General features: G+C 39.9%; 1 protein-coding gene across 3 annotated transcripts in view; it reads right to left on the bottom strand.

The window, feature by feature from the left end:
• The window catches only part of LOC102687195 (integrin beta-1), a 44,109-nt gene that overhangs the window by 2,095 nt on the left and 25,303 nt on the right, over nucleotides 1–16,711 (bottom strand). For 2 of the 3 annotated variants that reach the window (XM_069191231.1, XM_069191234.1), the window contains exons 4-16: nucleotides 16,162–16,381; nucleotides 15,131–15,301; nucleotides 14,288–14,526; nucleotides 12,252–12,407; nucleotides 11,386–11,481; nucleotides 10,731–10,820; nucleotides 10,134–10,274; nucleotides 9,488–9,693; nucleotides 8,421–8,659; nucleotides 6,973–7,195; nucleotides 5,904–6,136; nucleotides 3,836–4,002; nucleotides 102–2,337 (exon numbers count right to left, since the gene is read on the bottom strand). In XM_069191231.1, the coding sequence (XP_069047332.1) occupies nucleotides 2,260–2,337; nucleotides 3,836–4,002; nucleotides 5,904–6,136; nucleotides 6,973–7,195; nucleotides 8,421–8,659; nucleotides 9,488–9,693; nucleotides 10,134–10,274; nucleotides 10,731–10,820; nucleotides 11,386–11,481; nucleotides 12,252–12,407; nucleotides 14,288–14,526; nucleotides 15,131–15,301; nucleotides 16,162–16,381 (2,259 nt within the window). In that variant the 3' untranslated portion in view covers nucleotides 102–2,259. Of the gene's footprint in view, nucleotides 1–101; nucleotides 2,338–3,835; nucleotides 4,003–5,903; nucleotides 6,137–6,972; nucleotides 7,196–8,420; nucleotides 8,660–9,487; nucleotides 9,694–10,133; nucleotides 10,275–10,730; nucleotides 10,821–11,385; nucleotides 11,482–12,251; nucleotides 12,408–14,287; nucleotides 14,527–15,130; nucleotides 15,302–16,161; nucleotides 16,382–16,711 lie in introns of those variants that run through there. The other variant, XM_069191232.1, reaches the window with a different exon arrangement.

Raw genomic sequence — 16,711 nt, 5'->3', positions numbered from 1 at the left:
TATTCCATGCTGAAAAGAGAAGAAAAGAAACACCGTTTCGGCCGAAGAAGGCTCGAAAGTTCCGGTTTCTTTTCTTCTCTTTTCAGCATGGAATAAACCTTTACATGTTCTTTTGCATCCTGACTGAATTACACACTGCCCATTAACTCAATATCTCATGTCACCGAATCAGCTATGCAGGAGTACTGCTGGTGCACACTGGGTGCTGTGCAGCTCCACCTGGGTGCACACTTCACTCAGTGCATGATTAAGTGGGTCAACTCCTATATACAAACTGATCTGGTAACTTTTTGGGTGAACAGCATGGCATAAATGAAAAGAACTCTTACCTATGCAGATATGTTGCACAATCAGGGCTATTTTTCATTATAAAGAGACCTGAACAGGCTGCAAACCCTTCTCATTCTTCAAACACAGATCTTTACTCATTCCACCTTTTGGAGCACTGCTGCCCCTCAAGGAACACTACCTTATCAATGGTGGATCCCTGTACAATTCTGGTCTTTTTAGGAGCCCCTCTTCTACTTCATTTTATGAGAGTAAAGTTAGCAAACAAAAGGTATTATATACACTCACTGCACACACAGATGAATAAACCTTAATTACCTACTGTAGAAGTCACCTCTCAAACTTTTCCAAACAGCCTTCCTTTAACAAACAGACAATCCTGAAGGTCTTTACATACTGGCCATAAAACAATTTTTTTTACAAACCTATTTTTATCTTTTTCAAACCTTAATTCTATTGTAAGCAAACGCATGCCCACAGCAAAGGAACAAAACTGAAACACAAGCCTCCATCTCACACTGCTGTCCATATCAGCATTTACTAATCAACACTGTACACCCTTTCCAACCTGTTAAAAGCATTAAGAGCTCTTTTTAATCATGCAATTTGATAGATTAATGCAAAAGGCATGCACACCTTTCTAATAAACTTTTATTGGCTAAAAGCAAACATCTCAGAACTAAAACGCCAACAATTTATAATCAACTACTTTGCATATAATAGTGTGGGGATACCTCTCTCCATCTACATATAGTACCCTACAGGTATCCTGGTGGGAATTTAAATAGTAAGGAGAACCATACCATATGAAAAGGGGATGTTCCTTTTCAATATAAAAAGGGACACCTTTTTGTATACATAGGATGCTGCATTTTATAGCATTTAATTCTATTATTAAAACAGCACTCTTAACCTGCTAGGTTTGGGCAAATGACTCTCCCGACTATTGGTTCCTGAAAGACCTGAAATAAAACCAAGTTTTCATATCTAAATGTTTTGGAAAAATTGAATAAGCAATTTGACGAGAGGCACCGGAACCACAAAGACCCAACAGTATTTTATAAATCCTCCTCCGGCAGGGATTAGACAGACTAGATGCCTCCTGCATTAAGGGAATCTGGCACTTCAGAGAGGACATTTCTTAACATTCCTCTACAGTATGTAGAATTTTTCAAACCCTTTGGTTCCCATTATTATTCTAACTATGGCAGGTCACTAAACATTAAATTGGACTGAGTTGGTCAATCAAGAACATAGTTTTTACGGCATCGGCCATTGCTTTATTGATTTTCATCTTTATCGGACAGAAATGTCAATTTTTTGTCAAGCTGTTACATACTAAAGTTGGTGATTTCCTCTATCCTGACAAGCGCTCCAAGAGCCTGAATACTTTTGCAAGACACTACAGTCCTGAGGAGTCTATTGCAGTTTCAAAAGAGCACAACATTACAGCGGAAATTTATTTAAAGTGTGAATTAGCAACATTCTTGTTCTCCGGAATTCAGTTCATGAGAAATATGATTTTTTGCTCTGTGTCTTATACTATTATGATCACAGTATAACTAATTTTCTTTAAGTGGGACATTATCCAATTATTACTCATTCTACTGCAAGATGTTTTTTGCTCCTATTTTATCAGGGGTACATGTAAATCTTTAGGGAAGAAGCACTGCTACAGAGCCTTAGACATCTGTGCTTCCTCACCATGTACTGGATGTCAGGATCACTCCTATGCTATGTGTAAGAGGGAATTCTTATCAAAGGAATACACTGCGATGAATCCTTAGATCCCTGATTCCTCGATCTATAGCCTATTTTCCGCCTTGGGAACATTTTGTTAGTATTTGGAAAAAACAAATGAGAGTTAGAAGAATGAGAGGTGCATCGAAACACAGAAGGTGGCGAGACCAAAAACAGCAACGGGACGTCCATGCAGAAAACAAAGTGGAAAGGAAAGAAATACAAACAGACTTAGTGAGCCGTAGCTTTACGTCCATAGCTTGGGTTCTGGAACCTATTAATAGGACTCTTGTATATTGGATTCTCTTGCTACGGGCAGAAAATGTGAGAGGTTTTAAAAGAACTGGTGAAGAAACAGGTCATGGATGACAAAAGACAGGATAGTCGGAGACATTTAAAAAAACATGGAGTGATTAAAGACACGAAAACAGCTACATTCTGGAGCTCCTGCTTATCATATTTGTTGTATGATTTGTTGGTACCTTTTTCAGGCTTTAACAGGAAAAGATAAAAAAATTCTAGATTAACAAAGGTACAACCCCAGAATACAAGAAAATAGCAGTATACCATGAAGAAAGACATCTAGAAAGCAAATTGCTATTGTCAACTTAAGTTTAGACTTCACCCTATTTAAATTTACAATAGAAATCTGTTAAAAAGAGGCATCTTCCAGTCCTAAAAAAGTCTAAAAGTTCTAAACGATTTTTTTCAAATTAAGAGGGACAACGATGGGATTTGACAACTTATGTGCAATTTACCTGCTTAATTTGCCATAACATTAGAGGATAATCAAATTGGAACCATGTTAAAAACCTTAAACCCCACGTGTATAATAATGGGATACAAACTGCAGAGGGCAGCAGTAACTCAATGAGTATCAAGCAGCTCAGTGATGCTGACACCATGACAAACGGCACAAACAATAAGACCCACCCCATTCGTTTGTGCTCCATTTATGCCACTGAAATTAGTATTGGTGATGCTTTCATTCCTGAGATATAGCGCCTTATTTCTTTGGGGATATGATGGCACTTATCCCCCCCGTCCCCGGCGCATGAGAACTGAACCGGCTTCATCCGTTGTGCGCCAGCGGTGCCGGTTTCTGCTGTTGAAAGTTGCGTCCGAGGTGTTTTCGTTCCTGGCTTATAGCGCTTTCTCTTTTCAGGGAGTCATGTGATTTGTCGCTGTTGTAAGGGGGCTGAGTAACATCACCCCCTTAAAAAAAGTCACCATATCCAGGAAAAAAAGCACCTCAGATGCTGCTTTCAACAAACCACCAAATAGAACAGATGGCGGACAAAATGACTGAGAAGGTTCAGGATAACTAAAGCATTTCTGGAGGAGGGTTGAGTGATTTCACATCCCAGAAGACATAAGGCGATATACCTTGGGAACAAAAGCAGCACAAATGTTACTTTCAAATGTGAAATTCACTTTCAAATGGGTTTTAATGTTTGTGCCGTTTATAAAGCACCTTTACTGTGCTGTTCCCAGATCTTCTAGAAACTGGAGTTTTCCAGCACAAAGTCTGAGAAGGACTCTCAGCTCTTTCCTTTGGGAGTTGATTGAAATATACCTTCCTATGAAGAAGTATGCAAATATATAACATAACTTTAAATAGAAAACAAGTGCGAGAGGTGCCAATACCAAAAGGTGGGTATGCGGTTGTAGTGCAGAGGCCCATTGTAATTAAATTAAAATGGTATTTCAAAATACAAAATGTGAACTGGGTAGAAATGGCTCCCCTCCCTCAAGAAACATTTTGAAATGTAAATCCTTTTGACAGCACCAGACAGTAAAAACTCACCGTATCCCACTTGGCGTTCATCTTTTCCTTCTCGAACTTGGCAAACTCCCTGCGGTCATGGATGATCATAAGCAGCTTCCAGATGAGCAGGAGGGCGAGGCCTATGAGCACGATCCCTGCCACCACGCCGGCCACGATGGGGATGATGTCGGGGCCCGCGGGGCACTCTGTTCACCCGGGGGAGAAGTGCAGCAAGGCATGAGCGAGAATTCAACTCGGCGAACAACTCCTCGGTTTTGTCTTTTTTAACACAAGTTTTGGTTCTGAGCAAACGATATACACTCATACCCTGGAATAAGAACGTTCGGTATACGAGTTTTCGATAACCCCAACATGAAGAAATTTTACCTTATCATTCTATCTAAGAACTAAAATTTCACTAGTCTGAACTTTGAATTTCACTAATAGAACCACCAAACAGCTGTTTGTTTCTGCACGGGTGCAAGGCATTGCAGTAAAGGACGCCATGAGGCAGCAGTCCTTTGTTTACAATCTCAGCAAAAGCCTGTGCTCTCATTTTCAGTGTTTTTTTTTGTGTTTATTACATAGTTTATTACAACAGTATAGTTGCTGTTCCTTAAGGGCCCTAAGGAAGTGTTTGCTTGTTTCACATATTTTAATTCTGACTAGGTTTTATTATTTTTCTTGTCGATTTCTTTAGCCTAATAGTCGACAACAGTAGGCACGTTGTTCTAGCCAATCGCTTGGATAGTGATCTATTGCGAAAGAATGAAAAATGTAAATATATCATTTTACAACTATAGTTGGCTTATTTGAGTAGAACTGCATTGTTCACTAAGCTTGTTATAACTTTCTGTATGATATTATATGTTTAGGATGGTTTTTGAGTGAACTTGTCTTCGGTTCGGAACGGGGAGGAATTTTCATGTTCGATTTACAATCTCCCGCCTTCCAAACAGATTTTCAGGAACGAATTAGGTTCAGATACCGGGTTATGAGTGTATACCGAGAGGCATTTCAATAAACAAAATAAAAATGTTGGGCACATATTGCACAGTAACGGTCAAACCTATTAACAGATGAAGGGAGGTTAAATATAGAACTTATTCAATGAATAAGTTAAATACTTGGAGTGTCATCCATTAGTTACTGGAAATGCGTACACCAGACATGGCATTGCCATTACATGAGCTTCTCTGTCTCCGGGAAAGCATACTCTATTCACACGCCAAGGCTTAGCGCCAACGAGCTCGTCAGGTGACTAAGTGGGGTCAATGGAATATGCCAATCCCTGTCTGCACTGGCCGTGGTCAGTCATGAAGCGAACCCATCCAGAAGGTCTTACTGCAGGTGTAATATTGTCCACCGGTGCTCATCAAGGTGTTCGGCGACCCTGGATACTGGCATTCCTACCTTTTGTATCTCAGTATTTTAGATTAGAGATATCTCACTATTTTAGTTCAGTCGTGACTAATGCATGTAGCCCCTGGCTTCAGTCATAAGTGTAGTAACATGTGAACATTACCACTATCACAGCCACAATCGATTCTACCATATCTGGGTATAGAAAATGCAAGTGACTAAAGTGGATTTTTTATGTTTGGTTGAAAATGATTTTTTACTGGATTTGTAAATATATACTTCTGGGGCGATACAGGAACCAAAATCATTTGGTCAATTTAACGCACCTTTGCAACAAACTGTTTAAGTGTAGTCTATACTGCACAAAATCTTAACAGCATCATATATAAAGCAAACTCCATTCCTGAATATCTCAAGTGTAAATAAATGTTAAAAACAAGACGAGTAGCAGTTTTTGGCTAGAGGCAAATTAACAGCAAAACAATGGGGCCCCTTATCCACCCAAAACTTTTTTTTAAAACCTGATTTTCAACACATTTCTGTATCTTATTCAGTCGGAACATTTGCGCAGATCTGGAAGCTACATATTCAGGCTTGTAAGGCTTGTTCGTTTCTTTTGGGTTTCCCGTCAGAAACGGGGCTTTCATTTTATAAAGGGAAGGGAAAAAAAAAAACTATAAGGACACACCACAAGAAAAGGGAAATACCATGTCAGCCCCACCCTTCCAAGACTCGCAATACCCACCTAGTTTCTCAACCACATGGACTATTTTTTCAGAGTTGTTGTTGACGGCATAGGTGTAATAAAACCAGCAGTCATTGGCGTCCCTCTCTTTGCAGTGCATGAGGGGGAAAGACTGGACAGGCTGGGGCAGCTTATCGCGGTCCTGCACCTTGATGAGGGTGAAATAGTTGCAGTCCTTCTCGCACTTCTCCTTCTCCTCGCCCGTCTTGAAAGCCATGCAGTGCACACAGTCCCTGCGGAGACGGGGAGAGAGAGACGCGCGAGCCCAGTGAGACCCCCGGTTTTTAAAACCCGTGATCAACCTGGCACTGAGGCCACTGGAACGGACGGGAAAGAAAATCGTGCGCGGCTCACCAGAGCCCGACGGCCGCCTCTGGGGCCGTAACTGTTTATCACCATACAATTACAAGCTGTTCTCCTGATAAAGCCAAAAAGGAGAAATGAACTGCTGTTGCCTCAGTCTCAGGTTTTCTCATTTTAGGATTAACACACTGCACCACCCACTTCCTGGAGATAATTCCGTCGGAGGAGTGTTGACAGAAGGAAGTCGGTGCTAAGTTGCACTTTTAAGAGCCTACACAGTGGTTTGGAAGTGGTTTGCTTGAAACAAAGCACTGCAGATCATTGTTACCGGTTTTAAAGGGCCTTTTTCTTTCTGTTTCAGACAAAGACTGCATTTCTATACAAGAAACGGGGAGGAAAAGCTTTCAATCCCAATGCTGGTTTCAAACTCTCCCCCTCCAGCTCCCTTTTCACATAGAAGCAGTGCTGAGCCATCAGTCGAATCACAAGAATTTTCATTTCACGTACCACGGCAACCTTAACACAGGTCAACCGAATTTGAACATGGGAATTAAAGCCTAAAAAAAAAAATGTAAGGGCACTTAAATAAAACGGTCAAGTGTGCTCATTTCTATAGCTGCCAAGCTGTCTGGCCTATGATACTTAAGAGGGCTATACTATTCTGGTATGTAACCTAACTCGCCTCACCCCTCCAAGCCACAGACTCCATCTATTAAAGAGACTGTGACTGGTTGTACGTTCCAAGGGGAAAAAAAGGAGAACTTACTTGTGCTCCGTGCAAACCCCAGGGCATGTCGGGCATATCTCGCAGGTGGGCCCCTGGAATTTGGGATCTGTGCACTTGCAGGTACCACATTCACATATCCCTCTGCCATTGCAGATCTGCTTATTGGATGCCAGGCATGTGGTGTTGTCCAGTGAGCAGTCGCAGGCACTGCCAGTGTAATTGGGGTGGCATACGCACACCCTACAGACACAGTCACCGTGTCCTGCAGAAAGCAGTTCAAGAAACATGAGATCTTCCACACTCCCCCTAAACTGGGTTCAAGCTACGCTACCAAGAATGATTTCATATGGTGTTTCTTGTGTTTACATACATTTATATGGGGTCGTTATATTTTTAAAGAAGTCAATAACCCTTTGAAGCTCATAACCAGAATATCGCATGTGCAAAAAAAAAGGAATTTGCCTTGATCTGCTCGACTGCAGTCCAGTAGACAAAGCAGTTTGCGGACAGCTAAAAGGTTATATTTCACACGTTACTGAAATCCTTCAGATACCAGATAACTTTCTATTTCTCACAAAGCAGGGTGTAGTGATTTTAGAACAAACCACATAAAACCTGACCAGGCAATTTTAGAAATAGAATTACTTTCAATTTTTAATTTGTAGACTATTTTAAGTACGGCAATTAACACTCCACTGACAATTATTCAGTGTATTTCTTTTGGGTTTGCAATACTGTAATATTTAATGGTGTACATTTACTGCCTTCCTAATCCAACTGCATTAATATGACAAAAATAAAGATGCAATGCAGCCTAATTATCTTTACTGCTGCCAAATGTTAAGTTGCACATTTTAGCAGAAGCTGGTAAACATTATCATTAAAGCATATGGATGAACTGAAAATAGTCAAAGCACCAGCAGATCTTGATTCTTTCCGTTAATAATAATAATAATAATAATAATAATAATAATAGCATACACATATATAGCGCTTTTCTGGACACTCCACTCAAAGCGCTTTACAGGTAATGGGGACTCCCCTCCACCACCACCAATGTGCAGCCCCACCTGGATGATGCAACGGCAGCCATAGTGCGCCAGAACGCTCACCACACATCAGCTATCAGTGGGGAGGAGAGCAGAGTAATGTAGCCAATTCATAGATGGGGATTATTAGGAGCCCATGATTGGTAAGGGCCAATGGGAAATTTGGCCAGGACGCCGGGGTTACAACCCTAGTTAACTGCAAGTGCCACCCATCAGAAAATCATTTTAAAGGAGAAAGTGATGAACGGTATTGAGAAAACAGCTTCAAGGGAAAAGCTCTGGTTACTCAAATTTCAAACCCTGAAGCTGGAGGTAATATAGATTTTTTCTACCTAAATGCCCAATTAGCAGCCATGGTTAAACGTATTCAAAAAGTAACAAAGTCAAGATCACAAATGTATTTAAATTGGTCAAAACACAAAGGCACAGGAAACGTACCCCCACAGATCTGGTTGTTGGACCTGTCGCAGTTGAAGTTGTCACACTCGCAGTATTTGCCCGAGTAGATCTCGGCCGGGTTCTCCCTCTTCTTACACACACACTCCCCGCAGATGCAGTCGCCGTTGGTGCTGCAGATGTCCGTGCCGTTGTCCTTCCGGCAGTTGGCGTCCAGATCGTCGCTGTTGACCTCTTCCGTGCTGCACTCGCACTGCCTGCCGATGCGGCCTTCGTTGCACCTGGGACACAGGGCGGACAAGGCACAGACGGGACTCAGCGCGCGCGCGTGACCCACGGTGCGCTGCCCGCGCGGCCGACACTGGAGGTCCGAGGGGCTGAACTGTTACAACTGCCTATTACCAAGGAAGTGCAGACAATATCAAAAATGGCCATCTTGGGTTGATTTTCATTCCTTGGTAAGTGCTGGATTACTTCAGACAAGAGGAAAATATTCATAAAGGGGTAAAATCACAGAAGAATAAGGTTTTTGTCAGAAAAGGAAACAGTATTGTAGGGTTAACTTAAAATTTACAAAAAAAAGTAAAATCACAGCATGGCGGTACTATATATAAACTCAACAAAAGGCACAGCAGTTGTACATAGCATTCCAGCAGTACACCAACTGTGAAGGAATAAAATACTAGCCTCGTGCACAGGTCACAACAGTCTCAAGTGCCAATCACTCTTGCAAATACAGTTTTCATTTGTTGATGTAGATTGTCCAAAAGCCAACTTTTTTTCTAGACTTATTTAACTGATAAACAGCAAGACAATCAAGCAGATGGATGTTCCTAAACACTGCAATCAAAAGCACCAGAAGGGTAGCCATGCTTTTTGCAGTGGATTCACTTTGAGATAAAAAGTTTGCTAATTAACAAAAACCCTCAGCAATACGCTGGATCAAACAGGTGTTCTGCTGTACCCAAAATATACAATTTACAGGAATTTCTGCTTCATAGCTTGCACTGTTAATCTGAAAAGAGGAATGAATCAATTTAATTTAATTAAAGACATTCTTGTATGTCAAGGCAAAGCAACCAGCACAGAGAAAGGCCCAGTTTACCTACCTGCATGCCCCACACTCAAAGGTCCCATTGCCATTATTGCACAGGGGGCTGTTGGGCACTCCAGCATCGTGACATTGGCACTCGCAGATAAAATTAAGAACAATTTCCACCTCCTCCGTAAAGCCCAGGGGCTTGATCTTGATGGTTTCGTTTTTCTGGCCATTTTTTGGACACTTGTGAGCGGTGATGCTTATGTTGAACGTCACCTAGAACAAAAAGCCCCCGAATTTTTAACGCACGTGCCTTGAAAAGAGAAATGTGCTCAAGAAGAACTCCAGTATTTAAAGCAAGAGTTAAAACCAGCCCTAAAATAATCCAAGGTGCCTGTCAAAAAGGATATCGAAAATAGATAACAGAACACGGTACGCCATCTGTCAGACATGATGCGCAAGTTCCATACTTCTCACAACTTACAATTTGCTCCGATGAAAGAAAAAAAATGATTGAAGAGAAGACAACCCTAGGAATGACTTGACCTGACTGAACAAGAACTCAAGGCAGAAACAGTTGCGCTTGCTGACACAACCAATAAAACATCTTGCAGGAGATACTTAACATATCTAATTTTTTAATATAGTAATATACACGAATAATAGATCTTTAAGAAACTAAAGACCCTGCAACCGTATGCAGTAACTTGGCGTACCTCGTCTCCAATGGAAATATTTGAACATTTTCGTCCGTTTTCCCCTTCACCAACGTTCCCGTTCTTGCAGTGCGACACATACTTAATCGATACCCCATCTGGCAACTTGCTGTTCTCAAGGATGACTTCTGAAGACAGAGACTACAGGCCAGAACAGAAGAGCCATAAATGTCATTTCCTTGAAATTCGGTGCAAATGGCTTCCTTGTACCTGCAACACTACGCTACTTTAGTACTGCCAATCTCCTGTATAGGAAAAATGTAACGGTGCACTTCAAAGGCCACATAGCTTTCCTTGCAAAAAACAGTTATCTGTGGGATTATAACAATGCTTCCAAGTCAGAATCCCACCCTAAAAAGTTTTAATAATGAGACATTATTTAATCTTCCATACACATTTCCCTCTTAACCAAGGCTGTAAGTGACAGTCAGCAGAACTCAGATCCAATCTATGGTGGTACTGAAGCCAGAGTTATCCAAGTTTTAAGAAGGCCGACTGTTCTCTCATAAACAGAAGATTTCCCGCGGTAAAAATCAGTTTACACTTATACCTGCCCTACATCTTAAAGATAATTCTTAGAATGAAATGCATACTTACATTATAAGCATCAATGATCAGATTGATAACATTGCTGGAGTTGGCAGACAGGGTTCCTACTGCAGACTTTGGAATAAGGTTCTTCAGTTCCTGGAGATCAAAAACATACATTAAACCTTACACAAAAAAACAATGTTTCAAAACAAATTAATGCATTTCTTCCCCCAAATAAATGTGACACTTTGCTTAGAGGTTTCAATGAATTACTCTGAAATATAGTGGTGGACACAGAGTGCAGAATTAGAATTTATTTTTAGTGTTGTGGCACTGCTGCAAATGTATTTTAAGCCAACTCTCAGAATACGCACAAAAAGAGACATTCCATTCTAGCCTGTGGATTTAAAATCTGTAATCAACATTTACTGTCCGCACAAGGACATTAATTTTCTTCAAAAATCAAACTGCCACCCCAAATGTTTCCAACAAAAAGGAACATTTCTAGGTACAAACACTTTAATCAAGATCAGATGAGGCTGCTAAGACATTCCACAGGCCTACAAAAACCTGGATCCTTTCCAACATTAAAAGCATGTAAAGAAACAGATGTTTTTTTGTGAAAACAGCAGACTTGCTGTTGTGAATTTAACAGTGTGGACAATTGTTTTAGAAGGAAATTTACATCATATGACACTTCCCACTTAAAAATAAAAATTACCCTGTAGACAGGTTGGAATTCTTCAGTGACCGCAAAGATTGTTTGAATATTGTTGTCACTCAATTTCTGAACCAGGTGAGCAATTGAGGGGTAGTCCTGAAAAAAGTAACCACAAAAACATAAATACAAAGTATGTCCAAAATACTAACAAGACACACTATTTTATCTAGCCTATGGATCTATCAACAATTTAATTACAGCTTGTCACAAAAAAATCCAATGTCATTATAGTTAGATCTACCATCTCCAGACATCACCATGAATATCAAAGAAGTCTTAACTTTAGCATGGTTGCTTTTTGGCTTATCATTAGCAATTAGCATTATTCCCATTTTCACTCCATTTTGCTGCACGCAGTTATAGGAACTCATGCTTTCCTATATAATGAATCAAAATAGATGAGGCAAATGGGTAGGACTGATATCTTCTAGTCAATGTTTCACTTGCCAGGTTTCTATATATGAGTGTTTTGAGTGTTGTGCAATTAGTTAGCCGTAATTGTGTGCAATTGTGTGGCGCCCACCCAAAGAAGACACCACAGATGAAACCTTGTTTCCTTTCTTCTCTTTTCAGCATGGAATGAACCTTAACTTGTTCCTAATTGTGTGCGTGTGTATAGATTAAACAGGGCACAAATACCACTTAAACTTAATTTACGTTACGAGAGATCTCTGAAGGTTTTCATATTTTGAATTCTACATTGATGAAGCTTAAATTGACATGACTTCTGATACCTATATTCATTCTCTTTCCGCCCTCACTGTAATGGTTGTATAAAGCATTCTGGTTAACAGGCCACATAATCTGAAGTGGTGGGCAGTAGAGTAGTATGGAATGCACCAAATCAAAAACTCAGAAGTACATACATAGTAGTGACTCATCGTGTACATGTTATTCTCCAGGTGACACCTTCCATCATTTGGCAAAACAATTCCTCCCAGTTTTCCATCTCCGGCGAAGTGGAACCCAGCGTCAGTGGAGAACACCAGCAGACGGGTGACATTCCTCCAGCCAATGTGCTCCTGGGAGACGGCACAAAACAAGACCACACCCATATGGAACTGAGGAACTCAACTGTCATCCAGATTTAAAACAAATAACTAAAATGCAGCATTCGCATGAACCTAAAACTGATGGGGAGTCAACAATTCCAAATTCACAACTGATCTTGGTGAAAAACAATTCAGATATGCAACTCGGCAGGTTTAGTGCCAACTACTTCCTGTTGGGTAACAGAAGCTGCCCTATCATTGCAGGAGAGGAAGATGTGATTCAAACCCCTTTTCTTCCCGCATTGATTTGAAATCTGAGGGAACTTGATTAGCACGGTGTGAAATTCTGGTGACCTTTGCAATGTGGGTTACAAAAGCCATTTAAGTGAATCTCAGTTGAAGGTTCTTGGTGCCTCTGTGCCTGAAGCTAAGACAAATATGCTTCCAGTGACGACTGCTAGAAAAAGAAGCAGACTAAATAAAGAAGCACCATGTTTAACTGCAGGGAGGGGCCACAGAGCCCCTTGAACAGCAGCCTGATTTCCCTACATCATCATTCTGCTGTTACTTCCTGCCGAGTTCAGAACTTTACATCCTTGTAAAACCCTTTCAGGGCAGTTTGTGGAGAACTTCAACTCCATTGGGAATTCTCTGCAACAGTCTTGGAAAAGCAAGATACTCTTCCAAGTATAGTCTGATTGAATTGAAAGTACTTTAAAAAATGCACTCACTGGAACGTTAATTGCCTGTGATCATTTTCATAAAACAGAAAAGTTAAAAAAAATGTGAAAATCTTTCCTCAGCTGTTGAATCATTCTTTAATCAAACAGTTATGCTGGACAATGGACAAACAGTCCAAGTCATGTTTTAGACGGGCTTCAATTCTGGAATGTAAAATAATTCCTTTGGTTTATAAAACTATGAAATAAAAAAAACTCTGGAACAAATCATCATGAGAATAGTCCAATCAATCCGTTCTTGGTAGCAGGTTCCAAAGAGGCATGGAACTCCACAAGAATAAGGCAGATGTCAACAAATAGCCCAACCGATAAAATCAAACCTATAGATAAAATCTATTTTAAGAACATGAAGGTTACAAACGTTAGGTCATTTGGCTCATGGAATCTGTTTGATGGTAAGTATCTAATAAAGCCAAGGATCATCAACTGTTTCTTGAAGGAAGCCAGGATATCGATAACAAGACAGAATAGTTTGTTTCTCCCACAATCCTTTGTGTACCAAAGTATGTCTTGGTTTTAACTGCACTTCTTGGTAGTTTTCACTTGTTTTTCCACTTGTTTTTAGTGGTTTGTGTTTCAGTGTTCATTCTGAAGATGTCTTTGAGGATTCTGAATACTTGAATCACGTCCCCTCATTAACCTATTTGAGACTACAAAGGTTCAGTGTCACTCTCCAAAGCCAAAAAAATCTGGTTGGTCTTCTCTGGACAGATTCCAGAGCAGTAATATTTATAGTTAGCCTATTTCCTAACGTAGTGATCGCAATTCTCCATATTTTTAAATGAGGTCTTACAAGTGCACTGTACAATTTTACCATTGCAGCTTTTTACATAAATTCTATGCTTTTAACCATAAATCCTGACAATGTTTGCCTTTTTATTGCATTTCTATACTGACTAGAGGATGTAAATGTCTCAACAAACACTTAAGTTTCATAAGTAGCCTCTTCGAGTTCAGCGTTTCCTATTTTTTTATTTATAGTACATGTTTTTGTTACCCATGTGTAATACTCTGCACTGCTGTATTTTAAAAAGCATCTGCCAGGTTTCTGCCTGGTCTTGAATTTTACCTTTTGAATTTCGCAGATAAAACAGATTTTTTAGAAGAAAAGAGAAGTCTCTGGATTAACCACTTTGCGATTTAGAAAGATCAGCATAGAACTACACTTACACCACAGACAGCAACTTGCATTATGGCATCAAAACCTCCTTCAGGAGAATCCAGGTTTCCAGAAATTTGCTGCTGCCCTACAAGAGTATTGAACTGCTTCCCATCACTGGTGAGTTTGAGCACGTTCTTATAGCTGAAAGGACTAGTGCAATTATTTTCTCCAGTACAAGGATTCAGTAGCTTGGCTGGAGTCGTACTTATGTATGGCATAACAGTCTTCTCCACAAAGGACCCAAAACCTAGAAAACCAAAATATATTATTTCAAGAAACATCTTCCAGAGTCACAGTAGTTAAGACCATGCAGTCTCTATGGATTGCGAGATATGAATATTAATTCATAGTTCATTCCTTATCAAAATGGGAGACAGAGCCATCTTGCACATTTTCATACAACTATGAAATATGTAATATTGTGACTTAAGAGCGATGAACTTTATTGAATTTTAGAATGACATTTTACTCCATGATTTGCATTTAGATCTGTATAACTACTGGTCTACTACTTGTATTATGACAAAGAACAACCTGAATACTAAATATAAAAGCGAATCATTATGTATTTTTAAGACAATGGTCCAGAAGCAAAAAACTTTCAGAACCACAAGATGGCAAAATGAAAATGGTGCAAGTCCTCTCACACACAGTTAATGATGACTTGTATGTCTGGTACTCTACATTCTTAGATTGAACTGGGTTATGCTTTATAGTGTACATCCTGAATTCTGACTTACCATTAATAGCATTTACTCAACATTTCTGCACTTAAACAGTGAGTCCTTTTTTGGTAAACATTTTGCACTCATACCAGGTCTATGATTAAAATATACTGTGTCAATTCTTACCAATTCTAAAATCAGAAGTAATTTTTGACATTTCATTCATCAGACTTGTTCCCAGGTTTTTGACATTTTCCAGATCATCTTTCATGGAGAAAGACAGGTCCATAAGATAATAGAGATCAATAGGATAGTCTTCTGCTCTTTTGAACTTCAGCTTAAAGGACTGGGCTTCACCTGCAGGATGAAAGCATAACGATACCTTGAAGAAACCTGATTTTCACTTACATTCTGCAAAAAAATCACCAAACATCACAAGAGATCAAATGTCTTTACAGATTTTAGTATGCAATCAACGGCAATTAGCTTAATACATAAATATTTGGGTTTTTCATTTCATGTTGTGAGTAGAGTCACCCAGGACTGTTTATTTGCAGCCATGTATATTGTATTTCTGTGTTCAGTTATATAGCTGTCAGTTCAAAATTGCTTTCAGGCAAGGACACAACTCTTTTGATAACATTAACTGTGTGTCTGTTAATCATAACAATGCCTCAAGTTTAACCCTTCAAGCCCACCTTCACAAACTGGAAATAAAACAGAATATCCAAAGCACTGGAAATACATCTGGAAGGAGACATCAAAATAACCGCTCAAAAACAAAGCTATGATCAGACACAATATCACTATCAGGAAGAGAGGGTGCAAACACACATTACACTGATTCTAATCTTTGAGCTTTTCTAAAGAAGCCTAGTTGTAAACACAGCTTTGCCTGTCTGATCATGATCTTTTAGGCTGCAAGAGCAGATAAAACCAAGGAAGTAACAACTTTCCTTGGATTCAATGATTTTCTTGGAATTTCTCTGTTATTACAGTGCGGTTAAAAAAATCTAAACCCAGAAAAACACTGGGAAACAACAGCAGTGCTTATTACAGCTTGACTTTCAACACCAGAATGACTTGCTAACTTCCCTGAGCAGCAATAGAAAGGTCAGATCATTATAAATGTTCTCCCAAACACAGTTCTGAAAACTGGCCACCCACTACAAAACAAAATCTCCTATGCACTGGCAGGGGAGAACTGCAAAAATTACCGGATCGTAAGTCCAAGGATATCTTCTGAGGCTGAATCTGAGTGATCTCCTCTGGCTTCAGCTTCTTTGAGCCCGGCTTACTCCGGTCAGTGACGGTCTTGTTCTGCAACACCCTCTGACCACCCCGGGGGTTCTCAATCAGAGTAGCTTGACAGCGCTTCTTCAGGGACTCCAGCTCGTCACACCTGGCAGAGGTCGGCTCTCCTTGTTTTAAGAAGTCCTGCAAAAGCAAGTGTCGGCTCACATTGTAAAATCACGAACAGACCTACTTGCTGTATCCTCAATCGTGTAAATATATGCTATGGGTACTGTGATAATCGTCCCACTTGTTTTCAAAATTAGTACATTTTACAGTACAGTGTTATGTTGAGCAATATGGGGCCATTAATAGGAAATGTCATCAAGGGACCCTCAAACTGTTTGCATGATATTCAGCTTTGTAATAAGTGCATTCCTTCTGAGCTTTTATCTACCAAATACAGGCACTATGTTTCCAAAGGAAAGTTTTTTTGAAGCATCTTGACACCTACAAAGAAGAATGTTTCCTTAT

The sequence above is a fragment of the Lepisosteus oculatus genome, chromosome 6 (assembly GCF_040954835.1).
Source record: "Lepisosteus oculatus isolate fLepOcu1 chromosome 6, fLepOcu1.hap2, whole genome shotgun sequence".
NCBI classification, from domain to species: Eukaryota; Metazoa; Chordata; class Actinopteri; order Semionotiformes; family Lepisosteidae; genus Lepisosteus; species Lepisosteus oculatus.
Note: the sequence above shows the minus strand (reverse complement) of the source record. Positions and strands in the feature narration are given on the sequence as shown.